Source organism: Canis lupus, chromosome 1, assembly GCF_003254725.2.
Source record: "Canis lupus dingo isolate Sandy chromosome 1, ASM325472v2, whole genome shotgun sequence".
Classification (NCBI taxonomy): Eukaryota; Metazoa; Chordata; class Mammalia; order Carnivora; family Canidae; genus Canis; species Canis lupus.
This window is the reverse complement of record NC_064243.1, coordinates 116383426-116403961: the sequence shown is the minus strand read 5'-3', so window position 1 is coordinate 116403961 and position 20536 is coordinate 116383426. Positions and strand designations below refer to the sequence as shown.

The following is a 20536-nucleotide window of genomic DNA, read 5'->3' as shown; positions in this document are numbered from 1 at the left end:
TCAAAGCTATTATTCCCTGTTCCCTTTACTATACTCATAGAGTTTTTCTGCAATTAGAACTCTCTAATGCAAGGAAGCATACTAGGAGCCTTCCTTTCCTTAGTATGACTTTTGGATTTCAAATATGACATTATTGTGGCTAGATGCAATCACATATTTATTACATTTGTTTGGTATTACATTACAGTATGGGCTGGGGCTAAAAGCCTTTGTACATGCATTATAATTGGATTTTTAGTTTTCATATTTGCAGAGTTTCTCTCTTGCATGAATGCTCTGGTTGGAACCATCACCATATCACTAATATTCATAATTGTTTTCCTTCAGAGTAAATTATCTCATGCTATGAAAGTTCTGAGTTATTTGGTAGTATCTACCAAAACTGACCAAACACATATGCTCTAGAACCCAGCAATTCCACTCCTAATATATACACAAGAGAAACGAATGTATGTACACCAAAAGACAAATGTTAACAGAAGCATTATTTATTATGACCCTAAGCTGTAAACAATTAAAAAGTCCATCAAGAGTAGATTGGATAAATTGTAATTTAATCATATGATGGAATTCTATATAGAATAGAAATAAATGAACTTCTGCTGCATGCACTAATGATGAGTTTTACAGACATAATGATGAATGAACAAGCCATATATAAAAGAATACATGATGTATAATCCAATTTATATAAAGGTTCATAATATGCAAAACCTAATTTATAATGTTAGACATCAGAACTGTGGAAAATTTTAAGGAGGTAACAATTAATTTTTCTTTCATATTTGCAATGAGAAATACAGTTCACACTTCTTTTAAAACACTTCTGCTCAGTGTGGTCCACAGACCACTGCCTGTTGGTCAACTGTTTATTACTGGGTCACAAATAGTAGGTAAACTTGTGGAATAAAACCGTAAATGGTTGAATATTATTACACTTGCAAATTACATCATGTACAAGGCTTATGACTTTAAAAGTTTTTACCAAAAAAGTCATATCCTTTATTGAATTCCCATAGTTTCTACCTTGTGAGTTTTTTGATGTACAATGAGGTTTGACTTACAACTGAAGAACTTTCCACATTCTTTACATTCATACGGTTTCTCTCCTGTGTGAGTTTTCTGGTGGCGAATGAGATTTGATTTCCTACTAAAGGCTTTCCCACACTGAGGACATCCATTGGATTTCTCTCCTGTATGTATTCTCTGATGAACAGTGAGGATTGCCTTCTGGCGGAAGGACTTCCCACATTCATTACAAATATAGGGTTTTTCCCCTGTATGAATTCTTTGATGGAGAGTGAGGGTTGTCTTTTGGCAGAAGGACTTCCCACATTCACTGCAAATATAGGGTTTCTCTCCTGTATGAGTTCTCTGATGTACAGTGAGGGTTGTCTTCTGGATAAATGCCTTCCCACATTCATTACACTGATATGGTTTCTCTCCTGTGTGAGTTCTCTGATGATCAATGAGGTATGACTTCTTTCTAAAAGCACTTCCACATTGAGTACATTCATAGGCTTTCTCCCCTGTATGTGTTTTGTGATGTCTAGTGAGAGTTGCCTTCTGCCGGAAGGATTTCCCACAATCTATACAGATGTAGGGCTTCCCTTCTATATGTGTTTTCTCATGAAGAGTGAGGGCTGTCTTTTGACGGAAAGCTTTCCCACATTGATTACAAACATAAGGTTTCTCACCTGTGTGAATTCGTTGATGTTCAATGAGATATGACTTCCGTCTAAAGCTATTCCCACAGTAAGGACACTGAAAGGGTTTTTCTTCTGTTTGAGATCTTTGATGCATGATAAAAATAGACTTCCTGCAGAGGAACTTTCCATATTTGCTGTATGCATGGGGTTTCTTCTCAATAAGAGTTTGTGAGTGGGCATTGAGATTTGACTTTTCAATTAAGGCTATTCCATCTTTATTGTATTCAAAGGGTTTTTCTCCTCTGTGAGCTCTAGTATGTGTAAATAACATTCCTTTCATAAGGAAGGATTTTTCACATTCATTATCATCTAACGATTGCTCAGAAGTTGGAACCTTCTGATGCTGAATAAGCTCTTGTTTACTACTCAGACTCCTTTCTGTTTGTTTATAGAGGTTCACTGTAGAATGAATTTTCTCATTCTTAGTATTGATGAATGATTTCTCCCATCCATTACTTTCACCAGCAAATTTGTCTCTTACAGGGCTTATATTTCTACTGACTAATTCTGAAATATTTTTTAAAACCTTTCCATCAGACTTATATTCTCGTAGTGTTGTTTTTGAAATAATACGGTTCTTGCCTACAGTAAATGTTTTTCCAAAAATATTACTTCTTTCCTTAATTAGTCTTTTGTGGTTGATGAATATGACTGATCTAGAGTGCCTGTCTTGATATTCTTTGAACTTCACTAAAACATCTTCAGTTTTCCCATCTTCTTCTAGAAAAGAATAACAACACTGTAAGTTTTCACATAAATGTTATGAATTGGGTGTATATACAAACAACAAACAACCCATTGTGCAACTGTCTGCCTACTATTATGGTCTACACAAAGGCCAAATAAACTACCTCTGGGTAGGGAAAATTCATATGACATAAACACAAATCCTGCTACATAGTTAAAATGAGGAAAAATTGGAATAAGAAAACAACACTCATATCTTTGGCATATTGTAAATATGAGCTACATTGAGCAAATATAAAACACAAGGACAAGTAAACAGAAGCCAAAGGATGATGAGAGTGGGATTGTTCTGGGAATGGGCAGATTCAGAAATAATGGAGTGAGTGAGCCTATTAAGGGTACTAACCAGTAAGCAAGGAAAATGTTCAAGTAGAAATGAAAGCCTAAGTATTATTCTCTCATGACTAAATATGTGTTATAAAATATTTCTATTTGTTTCTTCCTCACTTGGTTGTAACCCATCCATGGCAAATGAACCTTCTCAAGCACTCATTTCCTAGTGTTGAGAGAAACACTGTTTATAGCCTAGGCCCTAACACACAACTTATTTTCTCTGGAAAGGGAAGACTTTGGGAAACCTATTTCCATTAGGAATGGTAAAATAAACCAGAGAACAAAGCATACATGAAACATGAATATAATCATTGTTGTATTCTGACTGCTACCATCAATTTATTCTTCCAGAGATGGTCAATAACTAAATTCTCCTGACCCTCAATTCTAACTTTTCCTCCTTTTTTTTAAAAAAGATTTTATTTATTTGAGAGAGAGAGAAAAAAAATGTAAACACAAGCAGGGGGAGAGGCAGAGGGAGAGGGAGAAGCTGACTTCCCACTGAGCAGGGAGCCTAACACGGGGCTTGATCCCAGGACCTGAGATCATGACCTAAGCCAAAGGCAGCCACCTAACCAACTAAGCCACAATGGCACCCTACTTTTCCTCCTTTCATTTGCTGAATTAATTTTTCAGTTTTCAGAAAGGATGGATTTAAGTTTTCTTCCAAATGCAGTAACATACCTTAACTCTGCTATTCCCTATGGTGGATGTGAAGGAGTAGATTCTTCAGCTGTATGCTTACAGCACTGATTGACCCTAATTATTATTTTTTAAAATAAATTCTTGGCTATGTCCGATTATGGCTACCTTACTACCACCCATGTCTAGTAGGACAATTTTAAATATGGATTCATCTTACCCTTGACGTGTGTCTTATTTACAATAGCCCTTAACTGGTAACTGCCCAAGTATCCATCAAAAGTTAAATGGTAATATTGTGTCATATGTGTATACAATGTAATACCAGTCATCAATTATAAAGAAAAAAATCTGATACACAATGAAAAGAGATGAATCTCCTTTTTCAGAGTGAAAGCTTTATGCAAAAGAATATATATTATACAATTCCATGTATGTTCAGTTCTAGAACACAATAAAATCAATCTGTATCAGTAACTAGAGTTACATCATCTTCCTAAGAACCTCAACCACTTTTAAGGACATATCCAAAAGCCTTCATACATTATTTCTATCCTTTAATGCCTATTTTGTCTGAAATTAGATTATAATGATAGTCTGGACCATTCATTTCAAAAACTCTTTCAACCACCTCCTATTTTAACATGAATATTATATGTAAAATTCTCAATTTGATAATATTGCCTTCCCAAATAAAACTTATGCTCTTGGATGTCAACATTTTATAGACTATCTTCTGAATATATGTTAACATGTGGTTATTTGAGATAAAGGGATGTGATCTTGGAATTTATATTTAAAATAACTTTTTAAAAAAATATTTTATTTATTTATTCATGAGAGACACACAGAGAGAGGTAGAGACATAGGCAGAGGGAGTCCCTGTGGGGAGCCTTCTATGGAACTTGATCCCAGGACCCTGGGATCACAACCTCAGCCATAGGCAGATGCTTAGCCACTGAGCCACCCAGGTGTCCTATATTTAAAATAACTTATCATTAAATTATTTCTCAATGGATGAGAAAGATGTCTTCCTTGCAGGATATCAAAGATAGGTAACTATTGAATGTGTAGCTTCTGTTGCAAGCTACAATAAGGAAAAGTAAAAGAGAGAAACTTATTTGGGGGCACTGTTAATAAGATGGGGAAAAATGGGGATCCCTGGGTGGTGCAGCGGTTTAGCGCCTGCCTTTGGCCCGGGGCGCGATCCTGGAGACCCGGGATCGAATCCCACATCGGGCTCCCGGTGCATGGAGCCTGCTTCTCCCTCTGCCTATGTCTCTGCCTCTCTCTCTCTCTGTGTGTGTGACTATCATAAATAAATAAAACTTAAAAAAAAAAGTTAAAAAAAAAAAAAGATGGGGAAAAATGTTTGATGATACCAGAGGACGTGGTGCAGCCCAGGTGGCTCAGCAGTTTAGCGCCGCCTTCAGCCCAGGGCATGATCCTAGAGACCCGGGATCGAGTCCCACGTCAGGCTCCCTGCGTGGAGCGTGCTTCTCTCTCTGCCTGTGTCTCTGCCTCTCTGTCTCTCATGAATAAATAAAATCTTAAAAAAATACCAGAGGATGTGTCTGCTTACAATTTACAGACATAAGTAGAGTATGAATGCAGCAAAAAAGGAACTGACATGATCTGGAGTAGTCAAGAAACATTTCACAGAGAAAGTAAAACTTGGATCTTTTAACTAAATAATATGTAGGTATTGTATAGCAGAGAATATAACCTTGCCCAAATAGGCATCTACATTTGCCTTTGGCTTCTGTGAGGTAATCTCTAAGCCCTTGGAATATGTATTTGTTTGCCTGGGAGGATTTGGCCAGCCAGAAAGTCACAATATAATTAATTTAGGGTGAGGTCTTTGGGCCACAGCAACAGTGCAATTTAGGGTGGGGGCTTTGGGTTATACAGTATCAGCTTTACCTCTTGAGGGGCTGAAAACTAAAATTGGCTACATGTATGGTTGGTTTATCATGCCTATGTCATAGAGCCCCAATATAAACTCTAGACAGTGGGCTCACGTGATGCTTCCCTGATTGGCAGTATTCTGTATGTATTGTCATACCAGCAAGGTAATGCTGTCCATGATTTTACAGAGAGAAGTCTACTAGAAGCTTCATGTTTGGTACTTTTCTAGACTCTGCCCTTTGTGCTTGGCTGATTCTAATCTGTATTTTTCTTCTATAATAAACCATAACTGAGTATTATAGTTTTTAGTAATTTCCATGAGTTCTTATAGCATATTATTGATACTAGCAGTAGTCGTGGGGACCCTTGAACTTACAATTGGTGTCAGAAGTGAGGGAGGTCTTGTGTATACTACTGTACATAAGCCAACCTGTAGTTGGCTAACTTTGCAAGTATCTATATGGGAATGTATTAGCAATTATATAATAAAAGGTCCAGTTGTGAGGAATAAAATCAATTGTATGGAGTACATCTGGGAGATCACAACAAAGAGAGATGAGTAAGAATTCTCAGTCACAGAGAGAAATAAATTTGGAATGATCAGATGGGATACTTTTCTGTCAGCCCTTAAAGGGATTTAAATTTCATATAATAAAGTGGTATCTTTTTGGTATATTGACAATATAAGCTGAAATAACTGAGTAAAATCATGGCAAATTCAAATTGTAATTAGAGCAGTTACTGCAATAATATGCTCTTATTTTGGAAGAGGTCAGTAGCAAATGGGGATATGAGAGGATGTAAAGATATTTCACAAAGTGAAATAACACAAATTGTGGATATATTATTAAGTATAGTAGAGATGATGGAATCAACCTGATACTAAAAGGGGCTGACTATGGGGAAAAATGGAAATAAAAATAAGTAAGGATGAGGTAAAGACAATGACTATTATTTCTGACAAATCAATATATCAAAAGGATGAGACAATTAGACAACTGGTTGTTGTATTGCTATAGGCAGATCAAAATATACACAATTGGGAGAAGTGGGCTGAAAATGTCTATTTGAAAGCCATTCACATAAAACAAGAAAATCACAACTTGAGAATGGATCAAATTATAACAGCTTATAGGACTTTTTTTTTCTTGTGTGAGAGAGAGAGAGCACACAGATATGCAAGCAGTGGTGATGGGGGTGGTCCAGAGGAGAGGGCGAGAGAATCTCAACCAGACTTTGCACTGAGTGCAGAGCCTGACACAAGGCTTGACTCCATGACCGGAGACCAAAACCTGAGTGACCTGAGTTGAAAACAAGAGTCAGATGCTTAACCAACTGCATCACCCAGGTGCCCCAACTTATAGGACTTTTATAAAGACAAGATCTGAGGTTGAAGAAAGAGCCTTGAAGGATACCAACAAGAGACCACTGAAATAAAATCCATTTATCCAATATTTATTTTCCTAAGCAATAAAGAAGGAGGGAGAAAAAACAATGAAGATATGAAAAGGCACTCAGGGAAATAGGATTAAAATGAGTTAGTGTTTTTTACCCAAATCAAGGTGGGTAGGTATCAGGAATCTGAACACTATGATATGGAACACAGAGACTTATTGGAAAGAAATTTATTGAAAAATGATACTAAAATTATCACTTGGGTCCAAGGCATATGGATTTTGATGAAACCTGATGGCAGGTGTCATGGTGAGAAGAGGATGTGAGTCTAACTGAAAGAAACAGTTAAGACTTGCGCATGGAAAGAAAGGAAAGAAAATGAAAACTAAGATGAAGGTAAATACTAGACAATGATTTCTCTATTTTTTGGATAGATTTAAGAATCTATTTAGAATAGATTTAGTCGCCTATAAATAGACTAAAAAAAGAAGAAAAGTAGATGACTAAAATGTTAAAGACACAAAAAACAAGAAGAAAGGCCTAAACCAGCAAAGTGTGATTCATGGACCTTAGTAAATGAAATCCTTATGTGGGGTCAGGGAGGGGGAGAGGTAGTTCACAAAATCAAAGCTATTTTTGTTAATAACAACACTCAATTTGTCTTTTTAAGGTATTTCATTTCTACTTATGGAATTTTAATTTATGAAGGTGACTAACTGATGATGTAGGCTAATGCCATTAAAAGAAGATTTTCATTGGGGCACCTGGGTGGCTCAGTGGTGGAACATCTGTCTTTGGCTCACATTGTGATCCCAGGATCCTGGGATCGAGTCCCACATCAGGCTCCCCGTGGGAAGCTTGCCTCTCCCTCTGCTTATGTCTCTGCCTTTCTGTGTCTCTCATGAATAAACAAATAAAATCTTTAAAAAAAGGTTTTCATTTCCTTTTTAGGCCACATGTAGGAGCAGCAGGCTCGGTCAGGAGGCAGAAAGAAAAGAGGGGAAGGCATAGGCCAGAGCCTTTTTTGGGACTTGCTTGCATGTGAAAGGCAAGGCATGGAAGGGGAAACAGTTTAGTATTGGCTTTTTTGAACAGTGTTAGAGGCTATGGGTTTTAGGGTGGTCTTTAGTTTTATGGTACCTGGCCTTAGGTGATTGAGGGCACGGGAAGTGTTGGTTTGGTGTGTGAGACCTAAGTAAAGGAGGTAGTTGAAGGTGGACTTGGGATTGGTTGGTTTTTATATGAAATGTGGGCTTACCAATAAGTTGTTTACTGTCTCTACAAATTAGCTAGCTCTGGGAAGAGCAATCTCTCTCCAGCTAGCAAGGCCCTCCAAAGTTTTCAAAACATCATAAAATATAGAATATAAAAAATATGATTAATACAGTGAGCAAAATGCTGGCACATCAGCATAAATGAAAGCACGGGCACCAATCTATAATAGTAATCACTACATTTCTAATCCATAAGAAAAAAGGTTTCATGTAAGACTGTTTTTGATAGAGCAGGAAAAAAACATTAATTTTATTAGATCTTCACCCTTCACCCATATTTTCAATATTCTGTGTGATAGTTAAAGACACATGCATAAGGGATTTCTGTTGAATACCAGAGTATAATGTTTTTTGTGAGAAAAAGTGCTGGTATAATTATTTGAGTTGAGAACTGAATACAGGACCCTCCACCCCCTCCTGCTACATCCACAAATAGAATGTTCCTGTGAACCCTTTCATAAGCTGAAATGGCATAAAGTAAAGAAGCAATTACCATTAATTTATACAGAAAAAATTTTGAGCCTTCACAGATCCAGAAAATAACCTCTCTTCAGCTTTTCTGACACATATTGCGGAGGGATGTGCAAAATAAATTGAGATAAAGCACAGATGCTCAAAGCTATGGCAGCTTGATGCTTAGATGCTTAGTGTAGTTCCAGGGAAAGAGCTTGGCAGTGCCTCTACAGCTTGCACCAAACACTAAGGGCTATTTTTGCTCTTCACCTTGTTTTGTAAAAGCAAACGTCGTCTTTGGATTTCTTTTGGTTAGTGAAAACAACTAATGGAAGTCTTTAGTAAAAACAAAGTAGCATAACATAAACTTTCCAAAAGCAGAGGAAATTTATTTTTTGTGGAACAGCATTTTTACTTGAGAGTATAATTGATTATTATTCAGATGTGGGTTATCTGGTAGACATTTTCTTGAACAATGTGAGCATGTTAATTTAAGGAAAATATCTGCTAATATTTGTAACCAATGATAAAATTCAAGCTTTAGAGTAAAGATCATTACGTTGGAAAGCTTGTATTTGTACTGTGAGCTTGTTATCTCCTCAATACTTATCCTTTCCTGAGGATATTTCGGATGATATTAACAAATGTGGGCTTTGGTGGGTTTTTTTAAAATTAATATTGTAGATGGGAATATGTCAAAATTTAGAAGATGTTAGATGTCAATAAACTGTTACTTTCTAAATGATTAATACAAAATATTACCCAAAACATGCATGGGTAAAATAGCCATTTAAATAGACCACTGGATTTTATGTAACAGTGTATAAAAGATCATAGTTTTCAGATTCTATATTGCAACTAACTGTTCAGGAACGACCAATTGTTATATTAGGTGTAGTATTAATGAAGAATATCTATGACAATCTAAAAAGATTTTAAAAATACTTCTCATTCGGGCAGCCCGAGTGGCTCAGTGGTTTAGTGCCGCCTTCAGCCCAGGGTGTGATGCTGGAGACCCGGGATCGAGTCCCATGTCAGGCTCCCTATATGGAGCTTGCTTCTCCCTCTGCCTGTGTCTCTGCCTCTCTCTCTGATGAATAAATAAATAAAATCTTTAAAAAAATAAAATACTTCTCATTCAAACTACATATAAAGCATGAAGGAAGGTTTTCTTTATATATTTCAATTCAAACAACATTTTGCAACAAACGGAATACAGAATCAGATGTGAAAATCAGCTATTTATTAATCAAGACATTAAATAAATTTCAATTACGTAACAATTCCACTTTTTTTCACTATTGTTTTTCTTTGGGGAAATAGTTATTTTTTGTAAAAATATGATTTTATGTCAACATGTAATAAATTTATTATTTTTATATTGTTTTAAAATGAATTAATAAGTGAGTAGTAAACATTTTAAAACTTCTAATAGGGTACACATACACTTATGCACAAAGTTCTCTTACTCCTTAAGAGTTTTAAGAATATTAAGAAGTCCCAAAATTAAAAAGTTTGAAAAACTGGACATCCAGATTCTGATAATGGCAAAGAAATTAGTATCAAAACAACCTTCCAGCTGATAACAATGATAAACTATGGCCAACTTGCTTGAAAGCACTAAAGAGTGATCAAAAGCAAGCAGAAACTGAAGTGGATATAACATTTGAAAATAAAGAAACCACACTACATAAGATCTGTATTTATCCAGGTTTTCCATTGTGGGCCCTAGTAATTTGTGCAGCATGCAGGGGAAAGATCTCTGGGAGAAAGCAGGAGCCATTCTGTGCAGAAAAATCTGAGATCAAGTGCAAGACTACTAGAGCAAACTGAGGAAAAAGTCTAAGAATGGAAAAGTCATAGAAGAAAAACCCCAGAGTTAGCGTAAACCCCTCCTCAAAACCTTGGCTGGTTAACTGCATCTGCAGGGCAAAGACTGCAAGAGGCAAAAAGAGAAAAAAAAAAGCTGGAGCACTGAAAGAATTGATTAAAGATTTCAGGAGCTGTTTAGCTCTGGAAAAATAGGTTTTTTTTTTTTTAAGATTTTATTTATTTATTAGAGATACAGAGAGAGAGAGGCAGAGACACAGGCAGAGGGAGAAGCAGGCTCCATGGGAGCCCGACATGGGACTCCATCCCGGGTCTCCAGGATCCTGTCCTGGACCAAAGGTGGCGCTAAACCGCTGAGCCACCAGGGCTGCCCAAGGAAAAATAGTCTTAGTATCAGTCCTGTGCCATGTCAGAGGAACCTGGTAAGAGGAACCTTTAGTCTTTCTACTGAAACCCCAGAATGACCAAATATAGGAGAAAAGGCTATATCCCAAGACTAAGAGAAACACCATAAAACTAAAGGCAAAATTGAAACAAATAGAAATCACCTAAAAAACCATAAAACCAATATTAAAAAGGAATCAACATGAGCCACCAGTAACTTAATTTCCTTCTAGATAAAAACTCAGCAATCTTCAGAGGAAGATAAAGAATCCAGCATCCTGACAACATATTATCTACAAGGTTTTTCTGAGAAGAAACAGGAAAATGTGACCAATAAAGAAGATTTTAAAAAAAGTAAACAGAATCAGACTGATAAATGTCCTCTATGTTGAAATTACAAGGTAAGGAATTTAAAATAATTATGATAAATATGTTTACAGAATCTACAAGAAAAGATGGAAGTACGGGTGAAGAGAGAGAATCAGAAGAGATGAGGAAATGCAAACTTTAAAAACTTTGTATCTTAAATGCAATACTCACTGGATGGGTTTAACAGCATAGGAACATAAGAAAATAAAGAATCAGTACTCTGGTAGTCTGGTTAATAGAAATTACCACCACCACCCCCGCCGAAATTAAACTACTTAATAAACTCTACAGAGAATAATAGGTTAAAATGATTTAAAATATAATTGAGAATAACGAAGAAAAATAATTGTAGAAATACTGGCCAACATTTTTTGAAATTTGCTCTGAAACAAGAACTGTGAATGTACTAATTTACTTATTACTTCTAACAGTTCTTTTTAGATTCCTTAGGATTTATTAGGTACACAATCATGTCATCTACAAATGAAGATGATTACTTTTTTTTTTTTTAAAGATAGTTCCCTTTCTAATTGGTAGTCTTTTAGTTTCTTTTTCTTGCCTTATTGTATTGACTTGTGTGTAGTACAATGTTTAATCGAAGTGGTGGTAGTGGGCATCCTTTCTGGTTTTGATCTTAGAGGAAAAGCATTCAGGCTTTCTACCTTGAGTGTGATGGTGGCTATAAGTTTTCAAAGATATCCTTAATGAAGCTGAGGAAATTTCCTTTGATTGCTAATCTGTTCTAAGGCTTTATAATAGGAACTGAATTTAATTATTGTCCCATGTCTATTGAGATACTTCTATGGTTTTTCTCCTTAATTTTTTTTTCTAGTTACTTTGACACCTTAGATCCTTGATTTTATACCCATTTTCACATTTATATGGAAAATTACATAGATGGATTTTTTTAAAGGATTTATTTATTTATTTTGGGAAGAGAGAGAGAGAGAATATGACAGAGAGAGGGTATATGGGGCAGAGAGAGAATCTCAAGCAGACTCCACCTTGATCACAGAACCTGACGGGGGCTCAGTCTCACAACCCTGAGATCATGACCTGAGTCAAAAACAAGAGTTGGACACAAATGACTGTGCCACCCAGGCACCCCTGATTTTGGAATACCAAATTATCTTTGCTTTCCTGGGATAAACTCTTTTTTTTTTTAAGATTTATTTATTTATTCATGAGAGACACAGAGAAAGAGAGAGAGGCAGAGACATAGGCAGACGGGAAGCAGGCTTCTCACAGGGAGCCCGATGTGGGACTCGATCCCAGATCCCAGGATCATGACCTGGGCTGAAGGCAGGTGCCCAACCACTGAGCCACCCAGGCATCCCGGGGATAAACACTTTTTAGTCATGAGGTTTTATCCTTTTAAAATATTGCTAGATTCTGTTTTATATTATTTTATTATAGGTTCTTTTTCCTAGCTTCATGAAGGATGTTAGTGTGTAGTTTTTTATTTTTATAGTGCCTTTGGTTGTGGATAATGCTGGCCTTATAAAATGAGTTGGGAAGTGTTCTCTCCTACTCTATTTGTTGACATAAAATTGTTTATTCCTTAATTGTCCTTCTAATGTCTGTAGGACATGTAGTGATATAGCCTCTTTAATTTTTAATATTGGTAATTGGTGTCTTCTACTTTTTATTAGTATATATAGCTATGGTTTATTAATTTTATCAATTATTTTAATGAATCAGCTTTTGGCTTCATTCATTTTCTCTATTGTTCTTCAATTATGTATTTCATTAATTTCTGCTTTAGTCTTTATTTTTTCCTTTTACTAACTTAAAAAAAGCTTTTCTTTTAAGTTCACTTATTTAGTAAATAATTTAACTTAATCTCTTTAACTTAATGTCCCCCATCCAACATGGGGTTTGTACTCATGACCCCGAGATCAGAGGTGCATGCTCTTCTGACTGAGCCAGCCAGGTACCCCTCCTTTTACCAGTGTTTGAGTTTAATTTATTTATCTTTTTCTAGTTACTTAGGGTGACAGTTTAGATCCCTGATTTAATAGGATAAAAATTTAAAAATGCTGCTTTAGTTGCATCCTATACATTCTGATATATTGTTTTAATTATCATGCAGTTCAAAGTATCTATAAATTGACTTTAGGATTTCTTCTCTGATTCCTGTTACTTGGAAATGTGATGATTAATTTCTTAATGTTTGGGAAATTTAGAGATCTGTTTTTAACTTTTTTTAAAAGATTTTATTTATTCATGAGAGGCACAGAGAGAGAGAGAGAGAGAGAGAGGCAAAGACACAGGCAGAGGGAAAAGCAGGCTCCATGCAGGGAGCCTGACGTGGGACTCGATCCTGGAACTCCAGGATCATGCCTTGAGTGGAAGGCAGATGCTTAACCACTGACCCACCCAGGGGCCCCTGAGATATGTTTTTTAAAAATTGAAGTATAGTTGACACACAATGTTACATTAGTTTTACATAGAGATATTTTTTATTGAATTATGGTTGACCCTTGAACAATGTGGATTTGGGGCACTAACCCCCCACACAGTTGAAAATCCATAAATTACATTTGACTCCCCCCAAAACTTAACTGCCAATAGCCTACTGTCGACCAGAAGACTTACCAATAACATAGCACATATTTTGTATGTTAAATGTATTACGTACTGTATTCTTAGAATAAAGTTAGCTAAAGAAAATCTTATTTAAAAAATCTTAAGGAGGGGATCCCCGGGTGGCTCAGTGGTTTAGCGCCTGCGTTCGGCCCAGGGCGTGATCCTGGAGTCCCGGGATCGGGATCAAGTCCCACATCAGGCTCCCTGCATGGAGCCTGCTTCTCCCTCTGCCTGTGTCTTTGCCCCTCTCTCTCTCTGTGTCTCTCATGAATAAATAAAATCTTTAAAAAAATAATAAAATATGTTTACAGTACTGTACTGTATTTATATATATAAATCCATGTATAAGTGGACCTGCACTATTCAAACTTATATTGTTCAAGGCTCAAATATAATTCTGTTGTTGTCAGAGTCCACTATGATTCTAGTTTTTTTCAATTTGTTGATACTTGTTTTATGACCTAGCATATAAGGTGCATCTTGGTGAATATTCCATGTAAAATACTCTATAATGATGAACTAGATACAAATGATTGATAGTGTTGACAAACATTCCATAGCCTTACCGTTTTCTTTATTCTCTCAATTACTGAGTGAGGGGCGTTTATATCTCAGGCTATAATTATAATGCTCCTTTCAGGTCTATCAGTTTTGTTTCATGTATTTCATGCATTCTCAATGGGGGTTTCTCCGAAGGATGCAAAACTTATTCTGGAGAAATGAAAAAAAGTTTCTCAGATGTTACAGTAGTTTGTGGCCCTCCAAATGGCAAAAGAATATAAATTATGGTATTAAAATTCATTGGGGGGAAATTAGAAAAAATATCTAAAAAGACTCCTTAGGGGAGTGATAATGATAAAAAGCTGAGAAATAATGATTTATTTTAAAGCTGTTAGGATTTTTATGACCTGATGAAGAGTCTCTCTTTACCACTGTACTGAAATATACTTGGGTGTATAGCTACTCCCATTTTCTTATGCTTAGTGTTTGCATGTGTCCTAGAATCTGATTCCATTTTTGAGATCTTACTGCTGACAACTTCCTAGTCCTGCCCCTATTTTTTCCCACCTGGGCAAGGCAATAAGAGAGCTTGTATGCGGGATCCCTGGGTGGCGCAGCGGTTTGGCGCCTGCCTTTGGCCCAGGGCACGATCCTGGAGACCCGGGATTGAATCCCACATCGGGCTCCCGGTGCATGGAGCCTGCTTCTCCCTCTGCCTGTGTCTCTGCCTCTCTCTCTCTCTGTGTGTGACTATCATAAATAAATAAAAAAATAAAAAAAAGAGAGCTTGTATGCTCACTCTGTTGGTGCTGGCAGGAAGTTTAAACTGCAATCACTGGCCCACATGTAGAACCCTCACCTGACCTACCTCCCAACCACAATAAACAAGAACTCCAGACACTCCCCCTTGCGCTCACAAGCCATTTTAGGACCAGCCTGGGAAACTTCCTTGCTCTCCCAGAAAGCCTCATTATATCAAATTTTAGTCTTGACATCTGAAATCAAATTTTGGATAAGTAGGGTAGGGTGTTAATCTCATCCTTCCATTGGGCAACTACCAGACAGTATAATATATTTTTTTCATCTTTTTATGTTTCACTCTCCTGTGTCTTTATATTTAATAGTTTTTATACACATCACATAGTTAGGGCTTCTTTTTCATTTCAGATATTAAATAATTGTCTTTAGAGGTTTCATTTGGTTATTTCTATCTTTGCTATCTTGCCTCATTATGTTCATTTTTGCTTTACATCCTTTATGATATTGAGATAATTTATAATGACTCTTAGAATCATTGTCTTCAAATTCTATCACCTCTACTTTTTTAGGGCTGATTTTATTGACTAGTTTTTTTGTTTTGTTTTGTTTTGTTTTAATTGACTGATTTCTCCCTATTTATGGGTCATATTTTCCTTTGTCTTCAGATGTTTAATAGCTTTTGGTTGGATATCAGACATTATCAGTTTAATGTTGTTGAGTTTAAGACATGGCTGTATTTTCACAAACAGTATTGACCTTTTTCCTGGCTTTCTGTGGCAGCCAGAAGAGTTGCCCACAGGACCTTACCTAAGGAAAGAACTTGCCATTCATGTGCAAGAAGTGTAGTTACCTGACAGCCTGCAATTGTTTGCATCTTCAGGATACTCTTCAGATGATGAATCAAACTAGAATTTCCCCCAGGAAGTTCCCATCCAAAGACTGGACACTAAGGGGGTACTAGAGGCTGGCTATTTCTCTCCATGGAGGATTCTTCAACAGTCTTTGCTTCAGAGTAGCTAGGTTGGTTGAGACTTTGCCAGGTTTGCCCAATGGTCTGAGACTCTCCCTGCCCAAAAGTGCTAGCCTCTCCCTTTTTCCATCCACAGGTACCAGATCTGTGTCATGATAATGGCTTTCTATGTTTAATCTTACTTTCTTCTCCTTTAGCTCTCAGATGTACCTCTAAGAAATCTATTACACTCCTAACTATCTCAGCATCTCCATCCTACAGGACCCAACAGACACAAAGAAATTATATTTGGGTTGGTTTAATCCTTTTGATGCTTTTGTTTAAGTTATTTTATGGCAAATCTTGCAAAGTCTTTAACCTATGGCTAATCCAGTCCTATTTATTAGGTATAGCCCTTCTAGGATGTCTATCTACCATCCTGTTTATCAACAAGTTCTCCCCATTCTGGCTAGAGAGAAATAAAATGATTCTTTGTGCAACAGGCTATGGAAATTGGGATCCCTGGGTGGCGCAGCGGTTTAGCGCCTGCCTTTGGCCCAGGGCGCGATCCTGGAGACTCAGGATCGAATCCCACGTCTGGCTCCTGGTGCATGGAGCCTGCTTCTCCCTCTGCCTGTGTCTCTGCCTCTCTCTCTCTCTCTCTCTCTGTGACTATCATAAATAAATAAAAAATTAAAAAAAAACAGGCTATGGAAATTGTTCATCTTACAATACCATGGTAGTTGTATTTTCCTCAGAACATGTCTTTGTCTAGTCTCACAGGGTTTCACCTATATAAGTGCAGGCTTATATTTAGCCAAAGACTCAAGGATAACCTCTTCCAGATTTGGGGAACTCTTTCTCCACAGCTCACTTCTTTTGGGAAGTATGTCCTCGAAATTTTAGCAACCTCAATCTCCTTGCATGCCAACATCAGTCCCCTCAAGTCAGTAAAATTGCCAGGTTCTTTTTGGATTCCTTTCTCTGTACTGTAGTCTGGAAGTTGCCTTCAGATGAAAGCCTGGAATGAGGTAGGGCTCATCTTATTTCTTTATCTTTTCTCAGGAATCCAGGCCTGTGCTCCCTGTTGTTCAACATCTGAAAATAGTTTTGTCCAGTTTTCTCGTTTCCTGTAGGAGTGTAATTCCAGACTCTGTTACTTTCTCAGGGCTGGAAGTAGTGGTCTTGATTTATAAAAATGCAGGCCCAGATAGCCTTAAATGTTCATCAAACATTTAAAGAAGTGGTAATGCCAATATTACACAAATCCTATAAGAAAATAGATGAAGAGGAAACACCCCGCTTGATACCGCTGACACAATTCTGATACAAAAACTTTTCAAGGACATTACAAGAAAACTACAGGCCACTATCCTTGGTAAAATCATGCATAAAAACTTAAAACTAAAAAGTTAGCAAACCAATTTTAGTAATCTAGAAGAAGGATAATACATCTTGTCCAACTGGGGTTCATCCCAGGAGTCCAAATTTGGTTTAAAATTCAAATAAATTTATGTCATACATATAGTAATAGATTAAAGAAGAAACATCATATGATCATCTCAATGCAGAAAAAGCATGTTAAAATCAACATTCATAATTAAAACATCAGAAAACTAGGAAAAATTTTTAGAATTTAATAAAGAGCACTTAAGAAAAGCCTATGTTAATATTAGGCTCAATAATGAAATATTAAATATCTTCCTTCTAAATTTAGTGAACTGATAAGAACGTTCACTCTATCCACTTCTATTCAACATTGTACTGTAGATCCTAGTCAGTACAACAGAGTAATAACAGGGTAGGAAAAAGAAATGAAAGCAATAACATATACAAATGTAGAAGTGAGATATCTTTTTTCTAGAAGGCATGTTTTGTATACAAAAAACTAAAGGAATATACCAATACAAACAAAAGACAACAGCAACAACAATAAAACTTAATAGTAGAAAACAATACAATAAGTTATGCAAAATCAATGTATAAGAATCAATTGTGGGTACATACATTAACAACAAACTGGAAAAAAATTTTAAATACCCTATTAAAATGTTAAAAGATTAGGCATAATAAAATATGTATAAAACCTCTATACTAAAAATAATAAAACATTACTGACAGGAAGTAGAGAAGCTAACTAAAATAGATATAGTGATGATCTGGAAGACTCAATATTGCTAAGATGTTATTTCTCACCAATAAAAATCCCAGCTCATTTGTTTAAGGAAATGAAGAAGTTGATTCTAAAATGTATCTGAAAAAGAAAATGACCCAGAATAGCTAAAACAATTTTTAAAAGAAGAAAGTTAGAAGACTTACTGTGACTTTTAAGACTTATTAGAAAATTCCAATAATCAAAGACTAGAATGGCAATGGGACTTAAAACATAGCAAAGGAAAGAATAGTCTAAAAATTTTTATAAGATCACCAAGCAATTCAACGTAACAAGTGGTGGGAGGAATTGACATCCATAAGGAAGAAAGACCTTCAGCCCTTAACTCACATCATAAGGCAAACTTAATGTGAGATGGTCTGCAGAATTAATAAAAATAGCAAAATACTCATGACATTTTTAGAAGAAAATATAGAAAACTATCATCACAACCTAGTATAAGGCAAATATTTGAGAGGTCAAAGAAGTAATAATAAAGAAAAATAATGATAAACTGGATTTCGTCAGAGTTAAAAATTTGTGCTTATTGAAAGACACTACTAAAATAAATAGGCAAGCTGAGGAATAGACAGACCTGAGGAAATATTCAGAATACCTTTATCAAACAAAAGACTTCTATCCAGAATATGTAAAGAATTCCTACTACTTGAGGAAAAAATATAGTACCCAATAAAAATGGGCAGAACATTTGAATAGGCACCTTGAAGAAGCACTTGAAAAAGTTCTCAACATCATCAATCATAAGAGATATCTAAATTAAAGCTGCAAAGATATACTACCATGCCCTTCGGTATGACCAAAATGAAAATACTGATAACATCAAATTTAGAAGAGAATGTGGGACAATCAAAACTCTGGTAAAAGTTTAAAATGGTACAGTAACTTTTAAAAACTGACAATATCTCTAAAAGGAAATATACACCTGCCTAATACCACCTGCTACGTGTTTACTGAGGAGAAATAAAAACATATGTCCAGTGCAGCCCAGGTGGCTCAGCGGTTTAGCGCCGCCTTCAGCCCAGGGCCTGATCCTGGAGACCCGGGATTGAGTCCCATGTTGGGCTCCCTACATGGAGCCTGCTTCTCCCTCTGCCTGTGTCTCTGCCTCTCTCTCTCTCTCTCTGTCTCTCATGAGTAAATAAATAAAATCTTAAAAAAAAAACATACGTCCACAAAAAGATGTTTACAGGAATGTTCACAATAGGTTTATTCATAATGGCCCCAAATTAGAATATTTCAAATGTCTGTGAACTGGAGATGTATAAACAATCTGGCATATTCATACAACCAATGCTATTCTGTAATTAAAATAAACTACTTGTGTATGCAAAAAAATATATTTGACATATTGAGTTAAAGTGGATATGAAAAAGGTCTAGAATAGACAAAACTAATATATGCTGGTATTAATCACACATGTGATTGTCCTAGTGGGAGGGACTGACTTAGAAGAGGCCTAAAGGAACTTAATGGGTTAATGGAAATGTGCTTTATATTGGGTGTGATATACATGGGTTTTTGCTTCTGTCAGAATTCAAAGGACTTCAAACTTAAGATCTCCACGTACACTGGGGCACCTGGGTTGCTCAGTGGTTGAACATCTATCTGGATGGTGGTGATAGCTGCACAATGTAAATGTACTTGATGACAGTGAGCTATATGGTTGAAAGTGGTTAAGATAATAAGTTTTATCTGATGTGTATTTTACCACAATTTTAAAAAGAGCCCTCAAAACAATCAAAGGTGTCTACCTGAGTCCACTGGATTTTATCTGTACAGACTCACCAAGGTAGCTTTGACTTGGAAAAATTCTTTCCGTTGTCCATAGTTCTTCTCCTTGTTCCAACTTGCGGATCATATCAGGCTTAGTCATGTGAAACCCTGGTAATAAAAAATGAGACTTGATCTAAGCTGCTTGGGCTTCAAAACTATTGAAGGAAGAAAAAGATATAGCTCTAAGGCAACAGACAAGGTATACATTAACATCTTACCAAGTTAATATTTTGCATTAGGCAAGTGAGGACATAATCACATTATCTGCTAACAGAAAGGGATTCATGATCTCTAAAATTCAAAGCTCCATATGCTTTAGAAATTCTTGAAAGGAGATGTATGATGCTGAAAGATTCAAGGAAGTGTCCTTACCAACAGAGATTAGGTGGCAATAGTTTTCCAGCATGACATCCCTGTAGAGGGCCTTCTGTGCAGGATCCAGTTGCTGCCACTCCTCCTGGGTGAAGTCCACAGTCACATCCTTGAATGACACTGATCCCTGTAAGGGCATACTCTAGTTCATCCTAAAGTGATTGGAACTAGTAAGAACTAGATATTGGAGACCATATTCAGTGGTCAGACTTGCAGAAGATTCTCTCTGATAATACATTTTATATTTACTTACTAGCTCATGCTAAAAATATATAAGATCATACTATTTGCCTTAAATATAACTGGTTGCCTGGTAGACCAAAATGAATAAAACCCTTTGTCGTGAGAAATTACCGATTGAGAGGCATACATATAA

The 20536-nt window shown here is 36.3% G+C and overlaps 1 protein-coding gene across 18 annotated transcripts in view; it reads right to left on the bottom strand.

Moving 5' to 3' along the window:
* Positions 1–472: 472 nt before the first annotated feature.
* The window catches only part of ZNF382 (zinc finger protein 382), a 118316-nt gene continuing 98252 nt past the window's right edge, over positions 473–20536 (bottom strand). For 8 of the 18 annotated variants that reach the window (XM_025421559.3, XM_025421547.3, XM_025421556.3 and 5 more), the window contains exons 3-5: positions 20161–20287; positions 19801–19896; positions 473–2429 (exon numbers count right to left, since the gene is read on the bottom strand). In XM_025421559.3, the coding sequence (XP_025277344.1) occupies positions 1003–2429; positions 19801–19896; positions 20161–20287 (1650 nt within the window). In that variant the 3' untranslated portion in view covers positions 473–1002. Of the gene's footprint in view, positions 2430–19800; positions 19897–20160; positions 20313–20536 lie in introns of all 18 variants that reach the window. The other 10 variants (XM_035703605.2, XM_025421551.3, XM_025421550.3 and 7 more) reach the window with 2 other exon arrangements.